Source organism: Manihot esculenta, chromosome 3 (genome assembly GCF_001659605.2).
Source record: "Manihot esculenta cultivar AM560-2 chromosome 3, M.esculenta_v8, whole genome shotgun sequence".
NCBI lineage: Eukaryota > Viridiplantae > Streptophyta > Magnoliopsida > Malpighiales > Euphorbiaceae > Manihot > Manihot esculenta.
This window is the reverse complement of record NC_035163.2, coordinates 29,471,179-29,497,330: the sequence shown is the minus strand read 5'-3', so window position 1 is coordinate 29,497,330 and position 26,152 is coordinate 29,471,179. Positions and strand designations below refer to the sequence as shown.

At 30.1% G+C, this 26,152-nt stretch overlaps 3 protein-coding genes across 8 annotated transcripts; all 3 read left to right on the top strand.

Moving 5' to 3' along the window:
* The first annotated feature begins 4,346 nt into the window (after nt 1-4,346).
* On the top strand, nt 4,347-6,446 carry LOC110610670 (auxin-responsive protein IAA14). The gene is made up of 5 exons (XM_021750707.2): nt 4,347-4,771; nt 4,945-5,168; nt 5,564-5,699; nt 5,952-6,013; nt 6,097-6,446. The coding sequence occupies exons 1-5, from the start codon at nt 4,500-4,502 to the stop codon at nt 6,132-6,134; spliced, it is 732 nt and encodes a 243-aa protein (XP_021606399.1). The 5' UTR covers nt 4,347-4,499; the 3' UTR covers nt 6,135-6,446.
* A 5,679-nt stretch (nt 6,447-12,125) lies between these two features.
* Nucleotides 12,126-16,558, top strand: LOC110610641 (magnesium transporter MRS2-I). Of its 3 annotated transcripts, none has more exons than XM_021750664.2 (12): nt 12,126-12,657; nt 12,765-12,794; nt 13,110-13,263; nt 13,396-13,517; nt 14,631-14,705; nt 15,049-15,273; nt 15,365-15,409; nt 15,520-15,564; nt 15,662-15,691; nt 15,811-15,930; nt 16,053-16,167; nt 16,264-16,558. In XM_021750664.2, the coding sequence occupies exons 1-11, from the start codon at nt 12,388-12,390 to the stop codon at nt 16,065-16,067; spliced, it is 1,131 nt and encodes a 376-aa protein (XP_021606356.1). In that variant the 5' UTR covers nt 12,126-12,387; the 3' UTR covers nt 16,068-16,167; nt 16,264-16,558. The 3 variants fall into 3 exon arrangements, with proteins under 3 accessions (XP_021606356.1, XP_021606355.1, XP_021606354.1); XM_021750662.2 differs by having other exon boundaries at nt 12,129-12,657; nt 16,022-16,167; XM_021750663.2 differs by lacking the exon at nt 15,365-15,409 and having other exon boundaries at nt 12,127-12,657; nt 16,022-16,167.
* A 1,490-nt stretch (nt 16,559-18,048) lies between these two features.
* Nucleotides 18,049-21,786, top strand: LOC110612293 (E3 ubiquitin protein ligase DRIP2). 4 transcript variants are annotated; one of them, XR_006350175.1, is made up of 8 exons: nt 18,049-18,757; nt 19,186-19,285; nt 19,701-20,046; nt 20,177-20,622; nt 20,735-20,785; nt 21,095-21,167; nt 21,251-21,426; nt 21,520-21,586. XR_006350175.1 is itself a non-coding variant. In XM_043954777.1 (8 exons), the coding sequence occupies exons 1-8, from the start codon at nt 18,553-18,555 to the stop codon at nt 21,627-21,629; spliced, it is 1,482 nt and encodes a 493-aa protein (XP_043810712.1). In that variant the 5' UTR covers nt 18,049-18,552; the 3' UTR covers nt 21,630-21,786. The 4 variants fall into 4 exon arrangements, 3 of the variants coding, with proteins under 3 accessions (XP_043810712.1, XP_021608733.1, XP_021608732.1); XM_043954777.1 differs by having other exon boundaries at nt 21,276-21,426; nt 21,520-21,786; XM_021753041.2 differs by having other exon boundaries at nt 18,050-18,757; nt 21,251-21,586.
* The last annotated feature ends 4,366 nt before the right edge of the window (nt 21,787-26,152 follow it).

Below are 26,152 nucleotides of genomic sequence, written 5' to 3'. Positions count from 1 at the left end.
ATATCTATACATCATTATACAATCTGTCATGTCCACATTCTAACTATTACATAAACATGTACTTCAAACTTTGGCTAACCTCCTGGTCTACCCTGTACCTGCACAACTGGGGTTAGGGGAGAGGGGTGAGCTACAAAGCCCAGTGAGCAGAATAGTAAAACATTTAAAATATATGATAACATGAAATGCATCACATCACAGCTAATCACATCAAGGATGAATTTGTCACCAATAGTCCTCTACACATTCCAATAGTGCCAGGGGCGTAGAATGGGCCTCACTGGTCTTTCTCTTACATACATAACATAACATAACATTCCATAGTGCCAGGGGCGTAGAATGGGCCTCACTGGTCTTTCTCTTACATAGTGCCAGGGGCGTAGAATGGGCCTCACTGGTCTTCCGTACCGTATCATCATCATATCATAACATAGGAGGACTAAAGGATCATTCAACATTCATCCGCATCATCAACATAATATGCAATGCAACATATTCGTGAATTCTAATGCAAGCACCCTATTATATCTCATGGCATTCATGATGCGTGAATCATGCTAAAACTGATTTATTTATTTAAAAGCATAAGAGTTATTCCACTCACCTCTGGGTAGCTCTGACCAGACACTGGGGCAGCAGACTCACTGCTGGGGTCCTCGGTTCCTCGGGTCCGAACCTACACAGGTGGACTCAAATGAGGGACCAAACATACTAGAACATAACTCTAAAAACATCCCCCAAAAACCCCCTAAAACATCTCAAAACATCCATGCAAAACATGCAAAGAAAGGCTGGACAGGGCACTTTCGGCGGCAGGTTCGGCGGCCGAAAGTCCCAGACAGATCCGAAAGTCAGGCACTTTCGGCGGCACCTTCGGCGGCCGAAAGTCCCAGACAGATCCGAAAGTCCTCTTTCGGGGGCAAGCTTCGGCAGCCGAATGCTGCCTCCACAAAGGGGGTTCGGCGGCCGAAAGTTCCTTCGGCTGCCGAACCTGGTTTCTCCCAAATGGGCAGAAACTCGGCTCAAACGAGCCTCTTGCCTCCCCAAGCCTCAAATCATGCATAAACTTGTTCTAAAACATGCATATATATCATACATTACACCTAGGGGTCTCAAACTAGCATATACCCCAACTACAACACTTCAAACACACATCAACAACATACATTGTCCATAAATCACATAAAACCTAACATAGCTCAACTAACTTAAACATGCATTTCTACCCCATAAAACTTCATAAAACTTGTTTAAAACATACATTGAGCTTAAGATCGGCTCTTACCTCTTGAAGATCGAGAAAGAGACGACCAAAACTCGGAGATCCAAGCAAATGAGCTCCTGAGTTTCCAAAGCTCCAAACTTGTTTAAAATGCTCAAAACTTGCAATGTGAGGTTAAAACTCAAGAAAAAATGGAGGAGATTTGAAGAAAGAACACAAGATTTGGGGAGAGGGAGGTCGGAAGCTAGCTGTGGCCGGAAATGGGAGAAAGCTCCCCCATTTCGGCTAAGTGCCCCTTTTATAGGTGGCTGGCCAGGCCACGTTCGGGGGCCGAAAGTGCTTCCGCATGCATGCCATGTTCGGCGGCCGAACTTGACTTTCAGCGGCCGAACCTGGACTTCCCTCACTCATGCTTTCGAGGGCCTAACGTGCCTCCAAAACGCATGCATGTTCGGCGGCCGAACTTGACTTTCGGCGGCCGAACCTGGGTTTTCCTCCAAAGACTTTTCATACAAAACTCATGTAAAAACATTCTTAAAATTATTAAAAACATGAAAACATATCATAAAAACATACTTTTACCCTTCTAGAGGTTTCCGACATCCGAGATTCCACCGGACGGTAGGAATTCCGATACCGGAGTCTAGCCGGGTATTACACACACAATGTGTTAGTGTTGGTAAGAGAGAATATAGTTGGAATCAGTCATATTTCAATTTAAATTAAAATACTTTATATTTTTTAAATTTAACTTTAAATTTTACATAATTTAATTTGATTTTAATAAAAAATTTATTAAAATTCGATTGATAAAATTAAATTCAATCCAATTAAATATTTAGCCAACGAAAAAAGGAAAAATATTATTATGAAAATTAAAAATATATATATATGATTTTCTTTTTATTAACTTCCACTAATTTAACTGTTTTTTCGCGCTTAATAATATGAATTAAAAAAAATATTTATAATACAGAGTGAGTGGTGTTATAAAAAAAATTAAATGGATGAAATTAAACTAATATTGAAAAAGAAGAAATTTAATTTATATATAATAATAATAATTAATACTGGGGGAATTGGCGAAAGTGTACAATGGGAGGGGTGGTCAGCCCCAATATGTCTGAGGTTGAACCAACATGTGGAATAATATTATTGTGGGGGAAGATTCTCATTTAATGCATTGGTAGGACCATGGTGGCAGCTGCCCATAATAACTAATTAAATTAATTAATATCCGACTCTATTGTTAAATGAATTAGGGTTATTTTTAGAATTAAAAGATTCTAAATTTTTTTTAACTTTATCGTCTTTGAAATTGCAAAGGTTATGTATTTATCATCATAATGGTTACGCCTGTCATTTGGCCCACAAAAATAAGGGGAAAAGGGAAAATTAATTAGAAAATACTTTACCTATGTATCCACTTTTAAGAAAAAAAAAAAATTAAGGATCTTTTGAAAATATCAAAATTAAGGGTATCCAGTCCTGTGTTTACATCTGGATTTTAGTGGCTATAAAATGACCAAATAGACTTAAAGTCACTTTCTTTACCGGATAAGGAATTAGAAATGTAATCTTTTATGCTTTTGACTTTGCCTAAATCTAAAAGATGGAAAAGCTTGTGTTTCTTTCTGAATTTAATGGAGTGTTTGCAGAGAAGACTATGTGGTTGGGAGTGGCTAAGAACGTTGGATAGTTTTTTTTTTTTTTTTTTTTTTTTCAAATGTAAATAGAAGTTGATGATTAAAAGGGAAAGAAAAAAAAAAAAAAAGCAAGAATGGGGTTGGGAGATGTTGATGGGGCAAGGGCACAGCTAGGGTTAAGGATGCTTCCATCTCCAAGGGATGTGATTTGTCACCAAGTCACCACCATGGTCCCATGGCTTTAGAATCATTACTGCTATTGATTGATCGATGTTCTTCATCTTCATCTTCATGCGTTCTACAGAACAACTGCCATTCATTTCCCTGTTTGGAAATAAAAAATAATAATTTATTTTACTATTTCTTTACATAGTCTCATTATGGTGTGCTGGCAAATTAAAGCCAATGAAAACTAACAGTGCAAACAGTTATTCTGTTATATTATGAAGATCTCGTGATCGGCTTATTATTTTTATATATTCACCGAAATAACTCTTTTAATTTTTATAAAATAATTTACAATTATTATTTAAATGAGTATAACAATCAATAGATTCTGATTTTTCTAGTGTTTTTTTTTCCCTAGCCAAAAATGCACAAGAAGAGGAGAAGAAATTGTTTAAATATATTAATAATATCAAATTGGCATTGGGTGATGCATGAATTATTGATTCATGTGAGTAGATGCACAATTGGAAGGTTCATGGAAGAATCTTACCATAAACTAACAATGTGCATCCACAATTTTTTATGATAAAAATGGCATATGACCCACTCTGGTTTCTTCTTCGCCCATCGGATCGACCCCATTGATTTCATGATCAGAAAAAGGTTGAAGCTGAACATTCACCCCCCTCTCCCTCTTCATTAAAAAAAATGTAATTTGTGATAAATGATGAGAAAATACCATAATCATTGCATCCTCACAAGAAAAAAGAGGATTAAATACATTAATTCACATGATAGATTCTTCAATTAAATATTTTTTGTATTTTTTATATATTGAACATAATTGATGCATTTTATTATATACAATTGTTGACTTAAAAAATAAAAAGAAGCCTCCGTCTAATTATGAAAGGCACTAGACTTTTTTTTTTAATTGAAAATTAGAGATTAAAAATATGAAATCTCTCGGATTTACTCAAATACACTTACTATTAGACTAAATTTGTGAGTATAATAATGACTTTTTATAATTGAAAAAGATTATTGAGTTTTATTTAGGAAAAATAAGTTTTGGTGATATTTTATTTTAATTGCTCAAAGTCTTGGTAATTAAATTACTTGTTACCAGCCATAGATTATGCTTTGCATGTGATGAAGGTTTGACCTTAATTGATGAAGAAGTAGTCGGCTATCTCATCGAAAATCAACGTGGCAGGAGTGTCCACGTGTCGAGAAATCATAGATCAAAAACTTGATACGGACATACACATGCAGCTGCTATACATACCACACCGACTCCCAAGCCCAGTTATATTATTGGGTTCTCTCTATTAGCTATCTTGCAAAACAGAGAAGAGGAAGCTATCAACAACTACAACAAGCAAAAAAGAAGCACTAATACAAGAAAGAAAAAAGGGAAAAATCTTGGAGCCCACTGAACCATTGTCAAGGTTGGCTAAGAAATGGCGAGCGTGCTAGCAGGCGTCGACCGAGATCTGAACTACAAGGAGACTGAGCTGTGTCTGGGATTGCCTGGTGGTGGAAATTCTGAGTTGGAGACCACCACACCAAAGGCTACTGGGAAAAGAGGATTTGCAGAGACTGTTGATTTGAAGCTTAATATTCAGGCTAAGGATGGTATCATGGATCTGAATGATAAGATCAAGAATGTTTCAAAGGATCAGAACCAGCTTTCTGCTGCTACCGTCAAGGACCCGGCCAAGCCACCAGCCAAGTAATTAAGCTCCTTAATCAAAAAACAATCATACCTTTCTTTTTAATTATTACGTAATGAAACTAGTTTAGAAAAGATCATATGTAATTTTCTGTTTTGGGTCCATTTTTTTATTTTCTGGTAGTGAAGGTGTAAGCGATATGCGTGAACATATATATTTTGCTCGATTACAGGGCACAAGTTGTGGGTTGGCCACCAGTTAGATCTTTCAGAAAGAACATTATGGCTCAAAAGACCACCACTGAGGAAGCTGAGAAAGCGAGCGGCAGCAGTGCAGCATTTGTGAAGGTTTGCATGGATGGTGCACCTTATCTTCGTAAGGTAGACCTGAAAATTTACAAAAGCTACCAGGAGCTATCTGAGGCCTTGGCCAAAATGTTCAGTTCCTTCACTGTGGGTAAGTATATATCTACTGAAGATGATGGATTTAACAGATCTAATTATTCTGCAAGTATAAAAAGGTTTTGAGAAATCAAAGCCGAATGCCATGGCAAAAATAATTGCATGCCTGTTGAGTTTAAAGGACAGACAACAACTGCAAATTCTAATTAATATTTTTGCCTGCTGAAGAAAGCAACCAGCTAGCTATAGCTAACGACGGCACTCATTAGAGATCAAGTGGAAATTTAAAGAAACTCCATTGTATATTTCTTCCTTTTTTAAAAAATCCTTGTTTAGATCTAGTTCATGCATATATGGTAGTATGAGGATGCTATATATGTATATATGTCACAATATATGCAGAAGTAATTTTATCCAGAATGATTTTTTTCAACTTGATTAATTATGAAGGTAATTATGGAGCCCAAGGACTGATAGATTTCATGAACGGAAGCAAGCTGATGGATCTTCTCAACAGCTCTGAGTATGTGCCAACCTATGAAGATAAGGATGGTGACTGGATGCTCGTGGGCGACGTTCCATGGGAGTAAGTTGTTTATTATTTCTCCATACTTCGTATAAATAATCAATTTTTTTTTTTAATTAAACGGTAATAGGAAGAGAAAAAAAAGAGCAAAATGGTGACACAGTTTATATAGAACCTCATCCTATGCATGAAACTAATTTAATAAGCTTGCATAGTCTGGCATAGCATTGTAGTATGAACAAAATTTAAGAACTCAAAGATTAGTTAAAAGAAACTTTTCACTTATAATTTACATGGGAACATCTCATGCAGGATGTTTGTTGATTCATGCAAGCGCTTACGCATCATGAAAGGATCTGAAGCTATTGGACTTGGTATAAATTATATATATGCACCTTCACTTGTTTGTTTTTTTTTTCTTTTAATGATAAATAATATATAACCCGTTTTTCTTCAGCACCAAAAGCTATGGAGAAATGCAAGAGCAGAAGCTGAAATGAAAGCACCGGTGCTAGGTTCATCTATAGTTAGACGACAAGGGCACTTGTGCAAGCAAAACCAAAATGGTGTTTCTTTGGATGTGTGCATGATGAATGTGTATGTTATTTTTAATTTGATGGTATATAGCAATATAAAAGACTTAGACATTTGTAATAGACAAGAAGCAATAAACTTAACCCCCTAATGTCTGGCTTGTTTATTACTAATAGCTTGCTTAATGCTTATTATCTTGGTTATTGTTTGTTGTTGTAATGGTCTTCATACATAGTTGTTAAATGCTTATATGTATTATTTTCTTTTTCATCAGAAAGATTCCCAATTGACATTTGACTATTTTTATTCATTATTATTGTTATTATCATTATTGAGAAGGAATTGAAGAGGAGGCTGAGGGAGAAGGGGGGAGGGGAACAAGGCCATGTGAATTGTTGATGGGGGCTTTCAATTATGGCCAATAACTTTGTATATGCTGTGTATGCATGTTTGTTATTCTATAAGGTTTGGGAGAATAAAAATATATTGGTGAATGTAGGCTTAGGTAGCAGCAGGAGGGTGGTGACTGAATGTGGTTGGCTTTTTTTCTTATAATAATTTGGATGGTAATGGTGGTTAGCAGCAGCAAATGTCTTGTATTAACTATTATTAATTCAATGTCAAGGGATCACTAATTAATCTCTCTTTCTCTTTCTCTACTGTGCAGTCTGCACTAGCTTTTAATTAAGCAATAAATAAAGTTTTGTGGGATCTGGCTCTAATTATGACAGAATCCTGTTGTATCTTCAATTGAAATAATTTTAGCATGCTTGCTTCGACTGTCAAATTATGCACTAACTCATCATTACTATTTTTTTTAAATATTAATTCGGTACATGTAATTAAATTATAAAAATTTAGCTATAGAAATGTATGAAATTATAAGGATTATAAGGATAAATAGTTTTCATTGGTTTTTTAAAATTTTAATTTAACACAAACTTTTAAAGTTTCGGATGATATGATATTCAAAAAATAGGGTTTTACAAAAATTTTGTAAAACTAGCCAAAAAGCTTCAAGAGAATGTTTTCCATTGTCATTGGTTCATTGTCTGCCAATGACGTGTAACGGACCTGCCATACTGATACGATCGTACGAGAATATCAGATTTCTGCTTCATACGTAACAGTCTCTAATTTTTCCCGGGTGCGCATGCAGATGGTCCCATAAGACGAATGGGCTGAACTCCTTCCTAATTTCGAGTCGGGCCAAAAAATAAGATTAAAACTGAATCGAACCTAGAAAGGGTCTGCTCGATGAACCGTATGGGTTGGGTCGGTCCGATTGAGAAAGATAACTGGAGTCCAGTCTTAAAGCTGAACGGACCACACCTGGTTCATGCGGGAGAATGAAAGCCTCCAACTAATAGACCGGTACCATGTGCCTGGCACCACAACATATTGTTTCGTGTTCTTTTTGCAATGTGAGATAAAATAGATAAAAACTCATAGAGGTTGTAATAATTGGTTCATAGTCTCAATGAGAGGGAATCGGGTTAAAATTCCCGAACCGGGACGTGGCGGCTGACGGCGACGTTAGGGAGTCCGGAGACGTCGGCGGGGCCTCGGGAAGAGTTATCCTTTCTGTTTAACAGCCCGCCCTGAAGAAATCCAGCGTTAATCAGCTTCTATTTCTTCCCTGCGAATCCCTTATTTGCACTCGATGCGGTGCTATCTGAAACCCTTACATCGAGTCGATTACCAGTCTCGCATTTGGGGCTCTCCAAATTCTTATAGCACTGTGAAGTACAAAATCAATAAGGCCGAATGCCAAATTTGCTTCCAGTTCTCATCTGGGTTGTAGTTGAGTAAATGGGTTGTCTTCATCTAATACTTTCTTGTCATCGATGGCGTCATTGGGAACTCCTAGAGGGGCAGTTGGTATTGGCGGTGGTGGGGAGTTGAAGTGGGTTGGACCTGCGTTTGTGTTTGTGGTGGACGCCTGTACGGCGAAGGACAGCTAAGGGCGGTTAAAAATAAGTTACTGTGGCCATTGAGCAGTTGCCAGAGAATGCGCTAATTGCGTTCGATTCGATTGTTATTGTTTATTGAGTGCTCGGACTGCTGGAGGGTGGTGGTGTTTCATGCTGAACTCGAGGTTTCGCCTGAGCAGGTATGTATTTTGTTAGGTTAAATTACACCTTACTCGGTCGATTTTAGCTTAATTAATGTATAAATTTTTATATTTTTAAAATTAAATATGTAAAATATTATATTTTTAAAATTTTTCTACTATTATAAATTATAGCTCCTTTTCCTTCATAATTTCATTAATTATTGATTATACGAATTGAAGATATTTTTATTTATAATTTTATTAGTCAAGTAGAAAGTTATTTATAAATATTTAAATAATTTTATATTATATAAATTATTTGATTTTTAAATTTTAACTTAATTGATGAATTAATTTTTATATTTTTAAAATTAAATTTTTAAATTTTTTATATTTAATTTATCTAAAATTTATAATTTTTTATTTATTATAAATATTAATTTAAAATTATTAGATTCTTTATAAAAATTTTCCGCCTATTTAAAAATTAATCGATACCATTTAAAAATAATTAAAGTTATAAGTGATTTTTTTAAAGTTTTGAAATGTGAAGTATTTTAATGAATAAAAATTAAAAAGTAAAAAAATATTAAAAATTAGTTAAATGATATATTATGGATAAAAGTTTACGGACTCAATTAGTGATGATGGAATTTAAATTTATAATTTTAAAAATATAAAAATCAATTCATTAATTATATAAAAATTAAAATTTAAATGTAGTTTATTCATTTAAAAAGAATAATAAAAACTAGATGAAGCAGCTTTAATTGGGATGATTATTAGTGATAGCTGCAAATATTCCATTTACTTGTAAGTACTTGTAACCTATCCAATATGATAGTATTTGCCTAAACTAGATGTTTCGCTTTTCTTTCTTTTCCTTTAATCGCACAGATACCACAATTTCTTGGTGTACGTCGTACCAAACTGCAGCAACTTGGAGAAACCCATTTGTTGAGAATCAGGGATTTTTGCTACCCATATCTGAATATAAGTTCAATATAACTACTGCTATTGAAGAAATTTGTTCCTTAGCAGTAAGTCATGCTAGGCCATCGCCCTCTAAGAGGCACTTCTTGAAGGATGTTCAGTACGTACGGGCTCCCGAATTATGGTCTTCACTTCTGGACCTGCAACTTTGGGCCCGTGGATTCATATCTTAGTGTAGAGACCTCATCAATTGATTTTTTTTAATATAATTTATAAATAAATATATTAAAATCTTTGAAAGAAGAATTCAATTAATAAAATAATAATGCTTTTAATCATTGAAAAACTATTATTATATTATAAAAAACTAATATTATTTTTAACGTGTATATGTAATAAAAAAAAGTAAGAAAAAAAATGTTGTAAACATTTTCCTTTTCTTCTAAATGTATAGCATTCCCTTAATAATTGATCTATTTTATGTTGTGTGAAAATTATTCATTTAAAATTGAAATTTCTATCAATTTTTTTTTTTTATAAATTATAGTAGTTTAAAGATTCACTAAAAAACTTACAAACGTTTTTTTGAAATAAAATCATGAAAATATACAAATATTTGGTTAACATCAAATATATTACTGAAATATAAAGTTTCTATTTTATGTTCATCATTTATGTATTATAAATTTTAAGAATTAAAGAATTTTACTCAAATTATATTTAAAATTTTTAAATAATAAAATTTGAATGAATACTCTAAGTGTAGTAAAGTTATTTCCAATTTTGCCCGCGGAGCTGGTTCCTTTCTTGAGTGAGGATGCTGCTTGCGTGGGTACGGGGATTTTTTTGTCAATTTGCAATTGAAAATGAAAAAATTATTAATTTAATATAAAAATAAAATATTTATGAAATTAAGATTTAAATGGGCGATTAAAAAGGTTACCCACTCCTTTATAAAAAGGCTCTAATTTTTTTTTATTAAATAATAGTCTGACACCGCTCTCTAAATAGTGCATACCATACCGTTAGTTTACAGTTGTTTTTTTAATTTTTTAATAATTAATAAATTACAATAATATATTTATATTATATTAATTTAATAATATTATTTATATTATATTTTTATAATAATAAATATTTTTATAATTTTAATATATTAATATTTAAATAAAAAATTATTGTTATTATATAATTTTAAAATTATAAAATTAATATTATATTACGATTAGATATATAAAAATAATTTAATTATAATTAAATATATAAAAATAATTCAATAATATCATATATATTTATTTAATAATAAAATTTTTATTATTTTAATAAATTAATACAATAATATTATAATTAAATAATACCAATAATTTTATATACATTTAATCACATAATAATATTATTTCATAACTCTATAAAATATCAATAACAGTTATAAATAATTATTATATTTTATAAAAATATTTTTAATATATAAAAGTATTATAAAAATTAATTATAAATAAATTGTATATAAAAATATTTAAAATTATAATATTATTTAATTATATATAAAATCATTTTATTAAATTAATTATTTAATTTATTTATTTTTTTAATAAATTATAAATAATTCAATATTCACATATAATATTTAGAATTATTATTTATCATGCTATTAACTATTATATAAGAACGCTGAATTATTTATAATTTATCAAAAAAAATTAATTAATTTAATTATAAAATAAATTAATTAAATTTATTATTTTATAAATTATAAATAATTAATAATCACACATAATATTTAATTACATAATAATTTATTATATAATTTTAAATATTAATATATTTTATTATTAATATTTAAATTAAAAATATTATTAATTTTATATAATTTCAGTATTATAAAATTAATATTATTCTGTGATTATATACGGTTAGTTTTCTGTAATTATATACCACTACATAATAACAACATAATAACAGTGTAATAAAAAATAAATTTAATTTTTATAATTTTATTTATTTATTAATTATTTAATTTAAAGCTCTTGTATATATATTTAATAATAGAATAATATTATAATTTTAAATATTTTTTCAATTTTTTTCATTAATTTTTATAATATTTTTATATATTAAAAATAATAAAATATAATAATTACGTATTAATAAATTTATAATTATAAATAAATTTATAATTAGTATTATTTAATTATAATATTATTATAATAACATATTAAAATTAATAAAATTTATTAAAAAATATAATATAAATAAAATTATTAAATTAATATAATATAAAAATAATATATTAATTAATTAATATAATTATAATATTTTAATATATTCTTAAAATAATAATAATAATAAAAATAACGGTCTACACCATTTTAAGTAACGCCAAACTTGGATAGAATAATTTTTAGTGGTGAAACCTTAAATTTATAAATATTTTATTATTAATTATAAATTAATATTTTATTTTATTTTATTTTTAACTCTAAATTAACAAACAACCCTGTGGATTGAGCGCGTGCTTCTTAAGCTTTCCATTATCCTTTGTTTTAACTGAAAAAAGAAAAAACAAAACAAAGACAAAAACATATATTATGATTATTATTATACAAAAGGAGGGAAACACATCAGAAGAATTCACCTTAAATTAATGTGACCAATCAAATTACAAAATTTAAAAATTAATATACTATCATTTTAATTATTTATATATGCATATAAGTTTTGTTTTTCATATAATGCAAAGGCAGGCGGATGAAAAAATCAATGCATATTAGATTTTGTAAATTAACTTTATATATATATATTAGTTAATTTATAAAAACTTCAACACTAATATTTAATTAAAATTTATTAATATAATATTAATCTTTATATTATTATTATTATAAGAAAAAAAATATTAATCTTATCATAATATAAAATGAAATCAGCACATATGGATTCTCACATCCAATTCACACCAAAATTAATAATTCAATTTTCTTATATACTCATCAACTATCAAACCATCCAAACAGCCAAAACGCAGGGAATCCCACCCTCGACCTTTCCTGCTCCTTAACTCAGTCCGTCTCTTTCAAAAAATCAACCCATAAAACCCGCTGCTACAAAAATTTTCCATTTGGGTATCAGATTCTGGAATTGCACCCCAACCATTTTTCCTTTGCATTTTTTTCCTTTTCGTTAGGGTACTGAGGAGGCCATTAGAGGGGGAGATGTGATTGGATTATGGTATTTCGCGACATGGCGAGGGACGGGTGCGTGGTACCTGCCGACCCTCAGGTGGCTGCCGCCGCCGCTGTCAAGAAGAAGACTCAGCCTGCCAGGAGTTGGATTCTCGTCGACGCTTCTGGACAAGGCACCATTCTTGATGCCGACAAGCAGGCTATCATGCATCGCGTGCAAATTCACGCGCGTGATCTCCGGATTCTCGACCCATTGTTGTCGTATCCTTCAACTATTCTTGGACGAGAGAGGGCTATTGTTTTGAACTTGGAGGTGAATTATTCATATTCCATTTATTTTGCTTGCATCCGTTTCTGTCTATTTTTTCTGTTTTTGTTTTTCGCGCTTATCTTATTCTGATATATTTTATTTTTTGTCAGCACATCAAGGCAATTATCACTTCTGAAGAGGTTAGTGCCTTTCTCTTTGTATCTCTGTGCGTGTATATGGGAAATGTAGAAAGCTGTTGGATTGAGTTTAACGGAACCAGTTCGTCTTGTTTCAGCAGAGGTCCGTTGTTGTGGATGGGACTTGGGAGATAATGGAGAGTTGAAGAATTTGAATTTATTTTATTGAACTTATGTGGATTGAAAGCGAACTTACTTGGCTATTGCTCATAATTGAAAAATGAGTTCATGGATGATGGAATAACGTTATCATGACTTGAGATCAATAACTTACGTGATTGTAATAACTTATGTGATTGTTATTTTAATATGCTATAGGTGTTGCTTCGAGATCCACTGGATGAGAATGTCATCCCGGTTGTGGAGGAACTTCAAAGGCGATTACCTCCTGCAAATCACATTGTCCAAGGCCAAAGAGATGGGAAAGGTTATCCCAGTGGACAAAATGATGTTGAAGCTGGTGAAGAGGATGGTTTGTTCCATTATCCTTTCCCCCCCTTCCTATGTGAGCTAATATTTATTCGATCAAAAAAAGATCAAAGATGATTCTTTTGGAAATATTTGTTGCTTTTCGTTTTTGAATAATCTGAATTATTCAATGCAGAGTCTCCATTTGAATTCAGGGCATTGGAGGTAGCTTTAGAAGCCATCTGTAGTTTTCTAGCTGCACGCACAACAGAACTAGAGACTGCTGCTTATCCTGCTTTGGATGAGCTTACCTCCAAAGTAAGTACTTTCATAGTTAATATTATTGGGGATTAAGCTTTCTTTATCTTGCTGTAACGCTCTCTCATGCCTTGCTTATCTCTTGAGAATGAAAAGATTAAAAAAAAAAAAAACAAAACTTTTGACGCATTGATTGAGGAATTGGGTGAAAATGCATACAGTATGCCTATTGAATTGCCAAGAAACTACTTATGTTGGAAGGTGAATTTCTTTGGTGATTATTTAGATGAGCTTATCTCTTGGTTTTGTTTTCACTGTTGGTTTTCCTTGTTTTCTATAAAGAAGTTTCCTGAGGGTTTTGGTTATATTAGCTGTTTGAGGTTGACCTTTAATAGGAAGCAGATCACCGTCTTTGTTATTATCTTTCATGTTGATGAAAACTCAATCTGTTTGAACTGGGAAGAACACCTTCAAAATCGCATCTGTTGGTTTCTTTCTTGATTTCGACCAGTCCGCCTTGGCAGAGGCCTTGGGAAAAGTATTGAAAGAGCTATTTTCTTGCTGAAACTTCCAATGTTGTATTCAATTGTTGATTTTATCATGCAGGTTCTTAATGATTGATTTTCTCCTTTTCTTTTTTCATTACCGAGTACAACTTTCTGATACAAACTGCAGCCATAAGTTTTAACACATGACCAACTGATGAAATGCAAGTTTACAAGTTCAAAATAAGACTTTGTGGATAGATGGATTCTAAAGGTAGTAGATCATTGGCTTATTCACTCTAGGGTGACGTCTTATCCTTCTCTATTTTTTAAAAGAATCAGGATGATATCGCTTAATTTTTTTCAACATTTGGGGCTTCTGATGCTTGATCTATCAAGTATTGGAGGGTTAGCTACCTCTTTCACTTTTCTTTCCAGATAACTGGGGAACTTGTTGAAATTTTTATGTGAAAATCTTTTCTTTTAAACTTCTAGTAGTGAGCTTTCCTTTGTGTGCTTCAGTTATGGTTTTATTTTGCAAAAACCTTGTGACCTTTATAAATTACTCATAAAAATTTTCTTTTTAAGGTAAAATCTTTCAGTTTCATTCTCTTTTCTAGTAGAAGCTTATTTTGTCTTCTACTAATTTAACCCCCCCTCTCTCTCTCCACTTGCTAAAAATGTGCAGATTAGTAGCCGTAATTTGGACAGAGTTCGAAAATTGAAGAGTGCAATGACAAGGTTGACTGCTCGGGTTCAGAAGGTATGCATATAACATGTTGTGGTTTGCCAAAAATTGCAATATGACTTTCTTCTTTTATTTACATGATTTTTTTTATATATTGATGATTATGTGTAGTCTTGGGAAACATTAATCAAAATCCAATTGGGAAGGTGTTTAACTTATGAAAAAGTTTATAGATGGTAGGAAGGGATTTCACTGCACTAGGAACTTCCTTCATGGGGAATTGGAAGTTTGACAAGCTTAGTTTATTCAATAGTGGTGAAAGATACTCATAAGCATCACCAGAAGACTTCTGAAAATCCGACAGGAAGTCAAGTAATACCTGCTCATTATTGTTATTTTTATTTTTATTTTGTTGCAGGTGAGAGATGAACTTGAGCAACTGCTGGATGATGATGATGATATGGCTGATCTTTACTTGTCAAGAAAGTTAGCTGGTGTATCTCCAGTCAGTGGATCTGGTGGTGCCTATTGGTTTAAAGCTTCCCCTACCATAGGTTCAAAAATTTCTAGGGCAAGTAGAGCAAGTATGGCAACTGTTCATTTGGATGAGAATGATGTTGAGGAGCTTGAAATGTTACTAGAGGTTATTTAAGTCTTTTACCTTTCATTATTTTTGCCTATTTGAAGTGGGTTAAGTCAGTGTGTCTAAAATGGATGGTAAAATATTATTGCAGGCCTATTTCATGCAAATTGATAGCACTTTGAACAAGTTAAACACTGTATGTGTCTTTTCCCCCCTTCATGCAGAGGATGTACCCTTGTTGTGAATGGATTCTTATTATTCTTACTATTATTATTAATTCACATTGTTTCATTTGAAAAAATGCAGTTGCGTGAGTATATTGATGATACTGAGGATTACATTAATATTCAGGTAGGCGATGTTGAAACTGAATGCATGAAATTTATTGGTTAAGTTTTCCGGTGTTTGTGCATTTATTTTCATTTGATTTTTGTGTCTGTGTCTGCAGCTTGACAATCATCGAAATCAGCTGATTCAGGTGCGTGATTTATTTCTATCTGTACAATGTTCTCATAGCTCTCTCAATCTTCTGGGGTGTCAGAATAGTGCCAGCTGATCATTTATACATTTGTTTTCTTCTTTCTCCTTTGGCTGCAGTTAGAGCTCTTTCTAAGCTCGGGAACTGTATGTCTATCCTTCTATTCTTTGGTGGCTGGAATCTTTGGCATGAATATCCCATATACATGGAATGAACACCATGGATACATGTTTAAATGGGTAAACAAATACTTCCCACTGGTGACATTGGCAGCCAATTTCAGACTGATTTTTGTGTATTGAATTATTTTTTGTTTTAACATATTGGTAGGTGGTAATCGTAACAGGAGCATTTTGTGCAGCTCTTTTCTTCCTAATCATGTCATATGCTCGCTACAAAGGTCTGGTTGGATCTTGAATGATAAGATTCTCCTTGTTCTCATTAGACACAGATTACTGAGAATTCTTGATGGGAAGGTATTATAAGGCTTAGTTGACATGTTTCCTTGTATATGTTTGCTGCTTGATAATTGTGAGGTCGAAGTCTCATTCCCTGCGCACTTAAAATTTCAGGTCAGATGCTGGACCTACTCAAATAGTGGATTGTGGACTATGGAATGGAGGAAGTTCACATTAGCTGTCAAAAGCCTGATCAACTGGTTCTGGCACCAAAAATGATAATTGTAAAACAATACAGGATGAGATATACTTGTCAGTTTTTCTTCACAGTGATTCATTGTTTGTTTCCCCCTTTTTTTTTTCCTTACAGGTATAAGCATAGTTTATCCATTATTATTTTCAAAACAAAAATTGGTATCATCTCAAAGAAAAATACAATTAACTTATTGAGATTTTTTTTTTTGCTTAATTGCCATTTCTTTAAAATTATCATTATTCAGTCATTTTTTTTTATGTTTAGGATATGGACAATGGGAGTGGGAAAAAAAAAAAAAAAGAAATGCCAATAATCTACCTGTTTCCATTGCATATAAGAAGAAAAATGAAAATAAAGTTTTTATGCTTACAGTAATCTCTTTTGACTATTTATGTTTTTAAGAAATTCCATATTTTTCCTTTCATGAAAGAAGAGAGTATAAAACCGTGTTTATTATCAAGATAAACAAAAAAAAAAACTGTTTTTTAATTCAAAAATTTTAAAAATAATTGATATTTTTAAGAAAATTTGAAAATCATTGTAAAATATATTTTAAATTTTATTTTACTTTGAATTTTTTAATATATAAATTATTTATTATTTTATTTATGTATAATAATAAATTAATTTTTATTATTGTAATTTAATTATTTTTAGCCGGCTTATCAATTTAAGTTAAGGAAAAGTTATATGGTAATTTTAGCTACAAAAAGGTAATTGTTTTTAATGTGAAAAACAGTTAAAAATCATAATTACAAATTAGTTTTTCAAAATATTTAAAATTTTTTATGTAAACATAAAAAATTTACTCTTCAATTTTCTTTTTTTTTTTCCCTAAAAATGTTTCAATTTTCCCCGTTAAAGAGCCCATGAACTTTTCCAGAGGTCAACTGTCCATAAACTTCTCGTGAAAAGTATTCTTTCTGGGCAAAGTTCACTTCCGCAAGTGCTAAATTAATTTGGTAAAAAAAAAAATCACCTGCCTAGAAAAAACTCTGTGGGCTTTTGGGAATGGCAGGGACGGTGCTTCCATCTCTCTCTCAGTCCATTTCCACTTTCAACAACACAATCATATACACCCTGCACAAGTTGACTCTCTTCAGGTGACCTACACCCGTCCCTGTCCCTGTCCCTGTCCCTGTCCCTGTCCTTCCGACCATGAGATTAAGGAAAACACATTTTTATATAAATATTAATTTTTCAAGCTATTCATTATATATTGAAATTTTATGTTTTTTCTTTAAATCTTTTTAATTATAATATTTTTAATGTAAAAATTTAAATTATATTTAATTTTTAAAAATTATTAAAAAATTTTTCTTAAACAATAAATATTTTAAAGAAAAGTAATGTCACTCATATCTAATAAGACCATCATTTATCAATCTACTAAATCTTGGAAGTACACTTCTAATGTCCTAAACTAACTTCCTATTATTTGTTTCAAATTCTAATTTAAACATAAATACATAAATTTAATTATTTAATTATTTATATCAATTTAATACATTTTATAATGTTAAATAAATTGATTCAAAAAAAATAATGTTAAATAAATTATGTTCTAAAAATAATAATGTTAAATAAATTAAGTATTTTGTTATTTTAACCGAAACATTGACGTGGCAAAGGCTAACCTGCGCCAGTTAAATAACCCGTTACGCTAACACCGGCCGCGCCGCAACGCCATCTGCAGCAAAAACGATTATGCCTATTGCCAGGCATCGAAAACTACAACTACGGAAAAACGACTAATCGTTGAACACGAGGAAATCACAGCAGAAGCTATTGCCAGAGATGGTGCGCAGGTTAAGCCAGCGCACCCTAGGCCCCCCGCCCCTATGCCTACTTATAAAACTGAAAATTTTATTCTCTCCTCTTTCAAGTTATTACTTCATAAATTATTATTATTATTGTTATTTTTTGTTTTTGAGTTTTGATGTTGGATTTCTTTCGAAGCCTCGAGGTAGATCATATCAAGGGTCGGGTGCCATTGTCTGAATCGAATAAGACCCACATCGAATACTCCAAAAAATCTCACGCCATTCTCTTGGTTTTCGATCCTTTTCTTTCTTCTTTTTCTCCCTCACCAAACAGAAAAATTGGGTAGGTTTTGTTGCTAATTTCCTTTTAAAAGGATTAATAAATTTCATGGGTTTTCATCAATAACGGCAAAGAATTCTCGTGATTTGTTGCGCATTGGTTACATGCACCATGTCCATGTGGGGTACGTATGTGTGTGTTTGTGTTTGATGTGTGCGAGTTATAGTGGGCAGGCGGTGTCGTCAGTGAATAAGATGTTAAGCCAGGTGGTGAAGGTTCAAAGAAAGAAGCTCGCCGCATGCATGACATGTCCTCTCTGCAATAAGCTGTTTAGAGACGCCACTACCGTCTCTGAATGTCTCCATACCTGTGAGTTTCTCTCCCTCCCTCTATTCAATTTTTGTGATTTTTGGTTTATTTGCTTTGTTTCTTATTGTGGCTGCCTATTACTTCACGTAATCTTTCTAATATTTTTTCTTCTTCTTCTTATTTGCATCTCTCCTTTATTTTCCAAATTAAGGTATACTTTGCTCTCCTGTATCCATTTTATTAGCTTTTTTGGTTTGGAGTGCTATTATGCTTGCTTGAATTTGATTTAGCGACCCACTTTGCTATTTACGAATGCGTGATTTGGGATCTTATTATGTTAAAATTTCTTTCGTCTCACCATTAATATGGTGTCACCTTGTGATTTTACCTCAAGTACATGAGCAGCTATATACGTATATGATATGTATGTACTATATATTTTACCTCAAACAAGCAAACATCTCATCATGTCTCTGTAAACTAAACAGTTTGCAGGAAATGCATATATGACAAGATATCTGATGAGGACGTGGATTGCTGTCCCGTTTGCAATATCGACTTAGGCTGTGCTCCACTGGAGAAGCTCAGGTATTTGATGATCCTTTTTCTCCCATACATATTGCAAAAGCTCATCCCACTGCAGTTATGAATGATGGATGTATGCATGTACGACAGATGTTTGTCTATATTATCCTGTGAATTAATTACTTCAGGGACAGCATCATAAATTATTTAACATAATGCCTACAGTACTATGCTCCCAATGAACTGTCAAGCTGCCCAATTTGTGGTTTTAAATAGTTTAGAACCATGTCTTGAATCAAGCAACTGATGTTTTGGTTTCTGCACAAAATATTCTTGACCTGCAGCTTTCCAGAATTAAAGGTCAAATTTTTGGGTCCTTTGTACTGACCACTTGAAAGACAAGGAAGATTGCGAAAATGGGCATTAATTTGATCTCGATAGACATTGTCTTAACTGGCTTATCTATGCTAATTCACAGGGCAGACCACAGCTTGGAAGATCTAAAGGTCAAGCTCTTCGGTTCTAAAAGAGAAAAGACTCAGGCACCTGCAGTTTTTTCCTCAGTCGCAGAAGCTATACCCTCATTCCCATTAGAAGGCAAAAGAAAGGAGAGATCTCTCTCTTCTTTGGTTATCAGCACACCCAAAATAGGAACAAAGTCTCTTCTGCCTAGAAAAAGATTGAAATCCATTGCAAGGAAGAGTCCAGCTTTACGAGAATCGATTCTCGCTGAGGAATTACTTGTTAAGAAAGTGGATGATTGTTGCCATGAGAGTTTAAGCTCACCTGAAACTCTAAGCAAAATCTTACAAGCTAAAAGGCAGGTAAAGGAGGCAAAGATTCGGTTTATGTACTATGTTGCATTTTTCTTAATGATTATTCATCCCTTAAAAAATTATCGATGTACTTCTGGTATGATAGTTTTATTCACGTGTAATCATTTCCAACGTTCAGAATTCCATTCCCGAATCATCCAAACAGTACAAGACAAACAAGGATACAGAGGAAAGTGCTGAACCATGTGAAGGCAAAACCGAGTCGTGGAAAACCTTAAATTTTGTGGTTGAAGGTGCAAGCAAATCGAAGCACAATAAGCCTGATATAGAGGAAGCTACTGTCCAGATGCAGCTGCCTGGTCCTGCAGAGAATGAAGATCAAGTGCTTAAATCTATTGTTAAGGAGCATGGTAAAAAGTCAAAAGTTAATGGTGATGAAAATAACTCATCTTTGTCACCAGTAGGTTCAGTTAAGACTAGAAAGTTGCAAGGCGTACGGCAAAAAAGAGCAATTGTCACTGAGGGTTTGAATATTATTCCACCACAAACTATTGTTGATGCAAGCAGTAAATACGAAGGAAGATTTAGTCCAATTTGGTTTTCATTAGTTGCTTCTGATGATCAGTGAGATTTAGCTTCTTTTGCCTTATATTAGAGAGTTGAATGATTGAAGTTAAGATTATAATCACCATGTCATATTTTGAGTTATGCCATTCTGACTAATGACTAATTTCAGGGAAGGAGATGCACCCTTGCCACAGATATCTTCATGCTATTTGAGGGTTAAGTGAGTTCTATTATCCACTTGAAGACCATACTCTCTGCTAAATTTACGCTTACAATTCTTTAGTTTTGATAGAATTTTCCAGGTTTGCAACATTTGAAATTTAGGTGCAAATTTGGTCTGCTATACTTCAATTTTTATTTCGTTTCCTAGCTACATGCACGATAAGATAGTGATGTCTTATTTTAAATGTGTTTGCTGTATATATGTTTAAATGAATTGTCATCTTGTTTAAGAACTTTCTATTAACTTTTCCTGAATTTCTTTTTCCAACTTTAGTTTTATTTGATCATCTGTTTCAATTTGTCACAGGGATGGCAGCTTACCTGTTTCATCTATTAAAAAGTATCTGGTGCAAAAGCTGGGTCTTGCTAGCGAGGCTGAGGTAATTGCACTCTTGCATCTTTATCAAAAGGTTATTTTTACATGTAATGGTAGAGTGATGAATATGTAATTTTGATTCTATAGCTGCTGCTGCTTGAAATTGTTACAGGTAGAGATCTCACTACATGGCCAGCCGGTGCTTTCTACTTTGCAGCTGCATCATTTGGTGGAGTGGTGGTTGCACATGGCACCATCATCTGAGAGAATAGAGACGACCGTTGGCAGCTCAGCCAAAGAGTTTGTTATGGTTCTGTCATATGGTAGAAAAACTCAACCTCCATGAACGTGCTTCCCTTCAGTGGCTTCACTGATTTCACTCCAAATTTTGAGTCTTCGATTGTGTGTATGCACAGGTTCAGCGTACTATGACCTTTGGCCCATAACCCATGCTATTGCAATCTTGGATTCTTTTTTTTTTTTTTTCTCTGTCCTTTTCTTTCTTTCCAACTTTGCTTGTAAGTAAAGGGTATACAAATAGTAGAAATTATAGACAAATACAGAAGAAAGACAGAAAAGGAGAATGCGGATTTTGGTTTGGTTACTGTCCGAATCCATGAAACAAAAGAAAGCTCGACTAGGTATATGGGATAAAAGTTGAGCAAGAGTTTTTGAAAAGTTTTAAGTTTAATTCGCTCGAAAATTTTTCAGAGCTTGAGTTATTATTATGAATTTAGTCTATACAGTTATTAGGCTAAATTTACACTTTAATTCTTTAATTTTTTAATTTTAACGTAATTAATCAATTAATTTTTAAATATTTAAATCTCTATATAATTCATTTAAATTAAAGGTTATTTCGTTAGTCAATCATTCAAAATTAATATTTTAATTTTGAATTGTTTTTAAAATTAAATATTTAAATTTTTATATAATTAATTTTTATAATTCATTTAAATTGAAGATTTTTTATTTATAGTTATATTTTATTAGTCAGTCGGTCAAAATTAAAATAAATATTTTAATTATTTAAAATATTTTTATATTATGTAAATTATATTTTATTTTTAAATTTCAGTATAATGGATGAATTAATTTATATTTTTAAAATTAAATTTTTAAATTTTTTATATTTAATTTATTTAAAATTATAATTTTTATTTATTATAGATATTAATTTAAAATTAATGAATGATTAAATTTTTTTGAATAATTTTTTTAAAAAATATTTTTAATAAAAATTTATTATTTATTTAAAAATTATTTAGTACTATTTAAAAATAGTTAAAATTGTAAGTATTTTTTAAAAAATTTTAATGTTATATGAATTGAAGTATTTTAAGAATTGAAATTAAAGAAAAAATTATTAAAAATTAGTTAAATAAGATATTATAAATAAAAGTTAATAGAAATTTAATTATTTTTTTAAATAAAAATAAAATATCAAAATATTTAAATAATAATAAATAAAACAGATTAATTAGAGAGATTTAAGCGTACTTTTTATAAATATAGAGGTTAATTTATTATATTAAAATTTAAAAATTTAAATATAATTTATCTATTTAAAAAATAATAAAAATAATTTTATGTTATTAAAAGTAAAAATAGATGGAGAAATTTTAATTTAGACGGAGTAATTATAGTGTTTAATTTTAGAATATAAATATTAATTTATTAATTATATTAAAATTTAAAAATTAATGTAATTTACTCTAATTATTATTATAAACTTAATAAATTATGATTTATTTATAATTTGAATGACTTTTAGTTTAAAAATTATAAGAAACTAAATTATGAGTCACCTTGTAAATATCTAAATAAATGATATGTTGAATTTTAATTTAAAATATATTAATTTTTAATAATAAATTAAATTTATTCATTCGTAATTTAAAAGTGTTTCTTAATTAATTTGTTTATACTTATTTTATTTCAATATAATAAAAAAAATTGATTTTTAACACTTCTTTGTTCTGATATATCATTTTAATAATATTAAATTTTCAAATAGTTGAATGGATTAAAAATATATTTCATTTTCAATTTTTCTTGTTAATAATTCTTATCATTGCTACTCAGCCCTAACATAGAAGGTAAAAAGGAAAAAAAAATAGTGGGAGAACATGATTCAAATATTTATGAGACTTTGTTTGTAAAAGTAATTTAAAAAATCTATTAATTTTTAATAAAAAATTATTATGAAAATGAACTTTAATCTTGGATATGTAATTTTAAAAAAAAAAAAAGAAATTTTTTTTTAAATATAATTTATTAGGCAATATTTTTCAATATGGAAACTAAATGAAATATTTTTGGAATGTAAAGCAAGAAAGGCAATATGACTAATTTTTTTATTTTTCTATTACCAATTAGGATTTGAAATATTAATGAGAAGATATCTCTTTACTATTTATTTATTTAATTAATTCCTAACTAGTGTTCCTATATAAAGACATCATTTGCAAGCTTAGAAAATTAATATTGCTCTGAAATTTATTTATTTATTATATATATATTTAAAAGAGTAAAAGAAGAAAATGTCTAGAGTGAAAATTTTACTATGTGTGATGATAGTTGGAATGATGTTGTGTGGAAATGTGAATGAAGTAATTGGGGCAGGAAAATGTTGCGCAGATCATCCTGAGCTTGGAAGTTGCAAGAAAGGTGTTGATGATGATCCCAGTACTAATGGTAAGTGCTGGGGGTTCTGCGTTGCTGATTGTGTTAACGGAGGTACTTGCAAGAATAATCTTTGCCATTGTAATTGTTGAGACAAATCTTTTATTTTCAGCTTCAATAAATGAAAAAAAAAAAAAAATTAAGGAGGCAACCATGAATATTACATAATTGTCTCTATTTTTATATTTTAATGCAAATAAATTATATCATTCAATGGAAATTTTGTTTCTTATGGCTTTTGTCTTAATTATGTTTTTTATTAATTTAAAATTTCATCAAATTCAACATCAATTATTTTTATTTGCCATAACTATTTATCCGTCACAAAATCTGTTGCGAATATTTTTAATAACAATCGGATCTCAAACATCCCAATTCTTATTAAATCCATAAAAAAGAGTTAAACCAGAGTCTCATAATAACTCTACATATCGATTCATTTTTTTAGGCGCGATCCGGATTTTAAACTAATAGACCTAACACGGTCAAGTCTGAGAAATCAAAATTCAGCTTACTCGATTTAATGGATCAGCATATCTATAAACTCTTATGTATCCAGGATCAAGCTCTGACAAAGAAAAGGACGTCCTTACGTATAATTCTGCATGATAATAACACATCACCCGAAAATAAAAATAAAAATAAAAATAAATAGGAAGAGATATAGAAAAAAAAGTGAACCAAAAGAGACTAACCTCACTCATACATATCAAAATTTCAGTCTGTTTTGAATATCATGTCATCAAGTTTATTATTTTTTAATGTTTATTATTGTGATATGCTTGATATAACACAATAGAAAAAGGAGCTTTCTTTCTTTTAAGAAAATCATTGATACCTTGCATCATTATTTTATAAAACATTGTAAAATTATTTTCTTATAAAAATAATTTTAATTTTATGAATTTTAATATTTTATCTTAAATTTTTAAATCAAAATAATATTTTATTTTTAATATAATGATTATATTAATAAATTTAATAATATTTTGAAATAAAAATAAAATATTTTATGAGTAAATATAGTAAAAAGTATTAAATTAATAGTAATGAATAAAATTATTGAATTTTAGAAATAAGGTATAATAAAGTACAAACATTGTGGAGTAAATTTGAATTTTTTGTTTAAAGCAAATAAATCATACTTTATTTAATATATTAAATATTTTATAAATCATATATTAAGTAACTTTATTTTTTTTTCAAATATCCTACTTATAATTTTAAATCAAAATTACTATGAAGTTGAACTTTAAATGTTCATGTTGAAATCAGGAATATGGATATGTAATTAAAAAAAAAAAAAAACTTCCTTAAATAATAACTGATTAGGCAATATTTCTAAATATGGAAACCAAATGAAATATTTTTGAAATGTAATGCAGGAAAGGAAATATCACTAATTTTTTATTTTTCACTTGAATATATATATATATATACTATTTTTTATTTATGTAATTCCTAACCTAGTGTTGAATGTGCTGCCTATATAAAGACATCCTTAGAAAATTTAAATATTTAAATATTAAATAAATTAATTTATTGTTTGTATTTAAATATAATTTTGATTAATTTAAAAAAAAATCAAATATGAGAATTTAGATATTGTATAAAATATAATATTTTGTTACTTTTAAATATAAATTAATTTAAGATATGAAAATGATATTAATTTATATTTGTATATAATTAAATAATATATTTAATTCTAAATATAATAATAATCTAACTATTAAATATATAGTATACCTTTTCAATAATAATAATTATATAGATTTTTCTTAATTATTTTAATATATGCTATTATTTTGAATTAAATAATATATTTACTATAAGATAATCACTATAAAACAAATTTAATTTTAATTTTTAAAATTTGGATTTAAATATAAATGTTTGATCTATTTATTTAAAATTTAAATATTTAATTTAAAATAAACATTTGTAATTTTTTCGGCCTACTTTTAAATACTAATGTGAAACTCTTTAACTTTTAAATTTATTTAAATTTTAATATTGAGATTTAACATTTATTGTGAAATATACGTAAAGATTGGCATACTGTTTAATAAAAAGTAATAAAGGAATTATAATTATTTATTTTAATTACGATATAAAATATTAATGAGAAAATAATCGTTATTATTTTTTATTTAGTTGCTTCTTAATTAGATATCAACATAGTGCTTATATAAAGACATGTTTGTATGCTTAGAAAATTAGTATTGCTTTTAAATTTATTTATTTAGATTGAAGAGAGTAGAGAAAAAAAAATGTCTAGAGTGAAAACTATGTTGTGCATGATGAGTGTAGTATTGATGTTATGTGGAAATTTGAATGGAGTAATTGGAAAATCAAAATGCT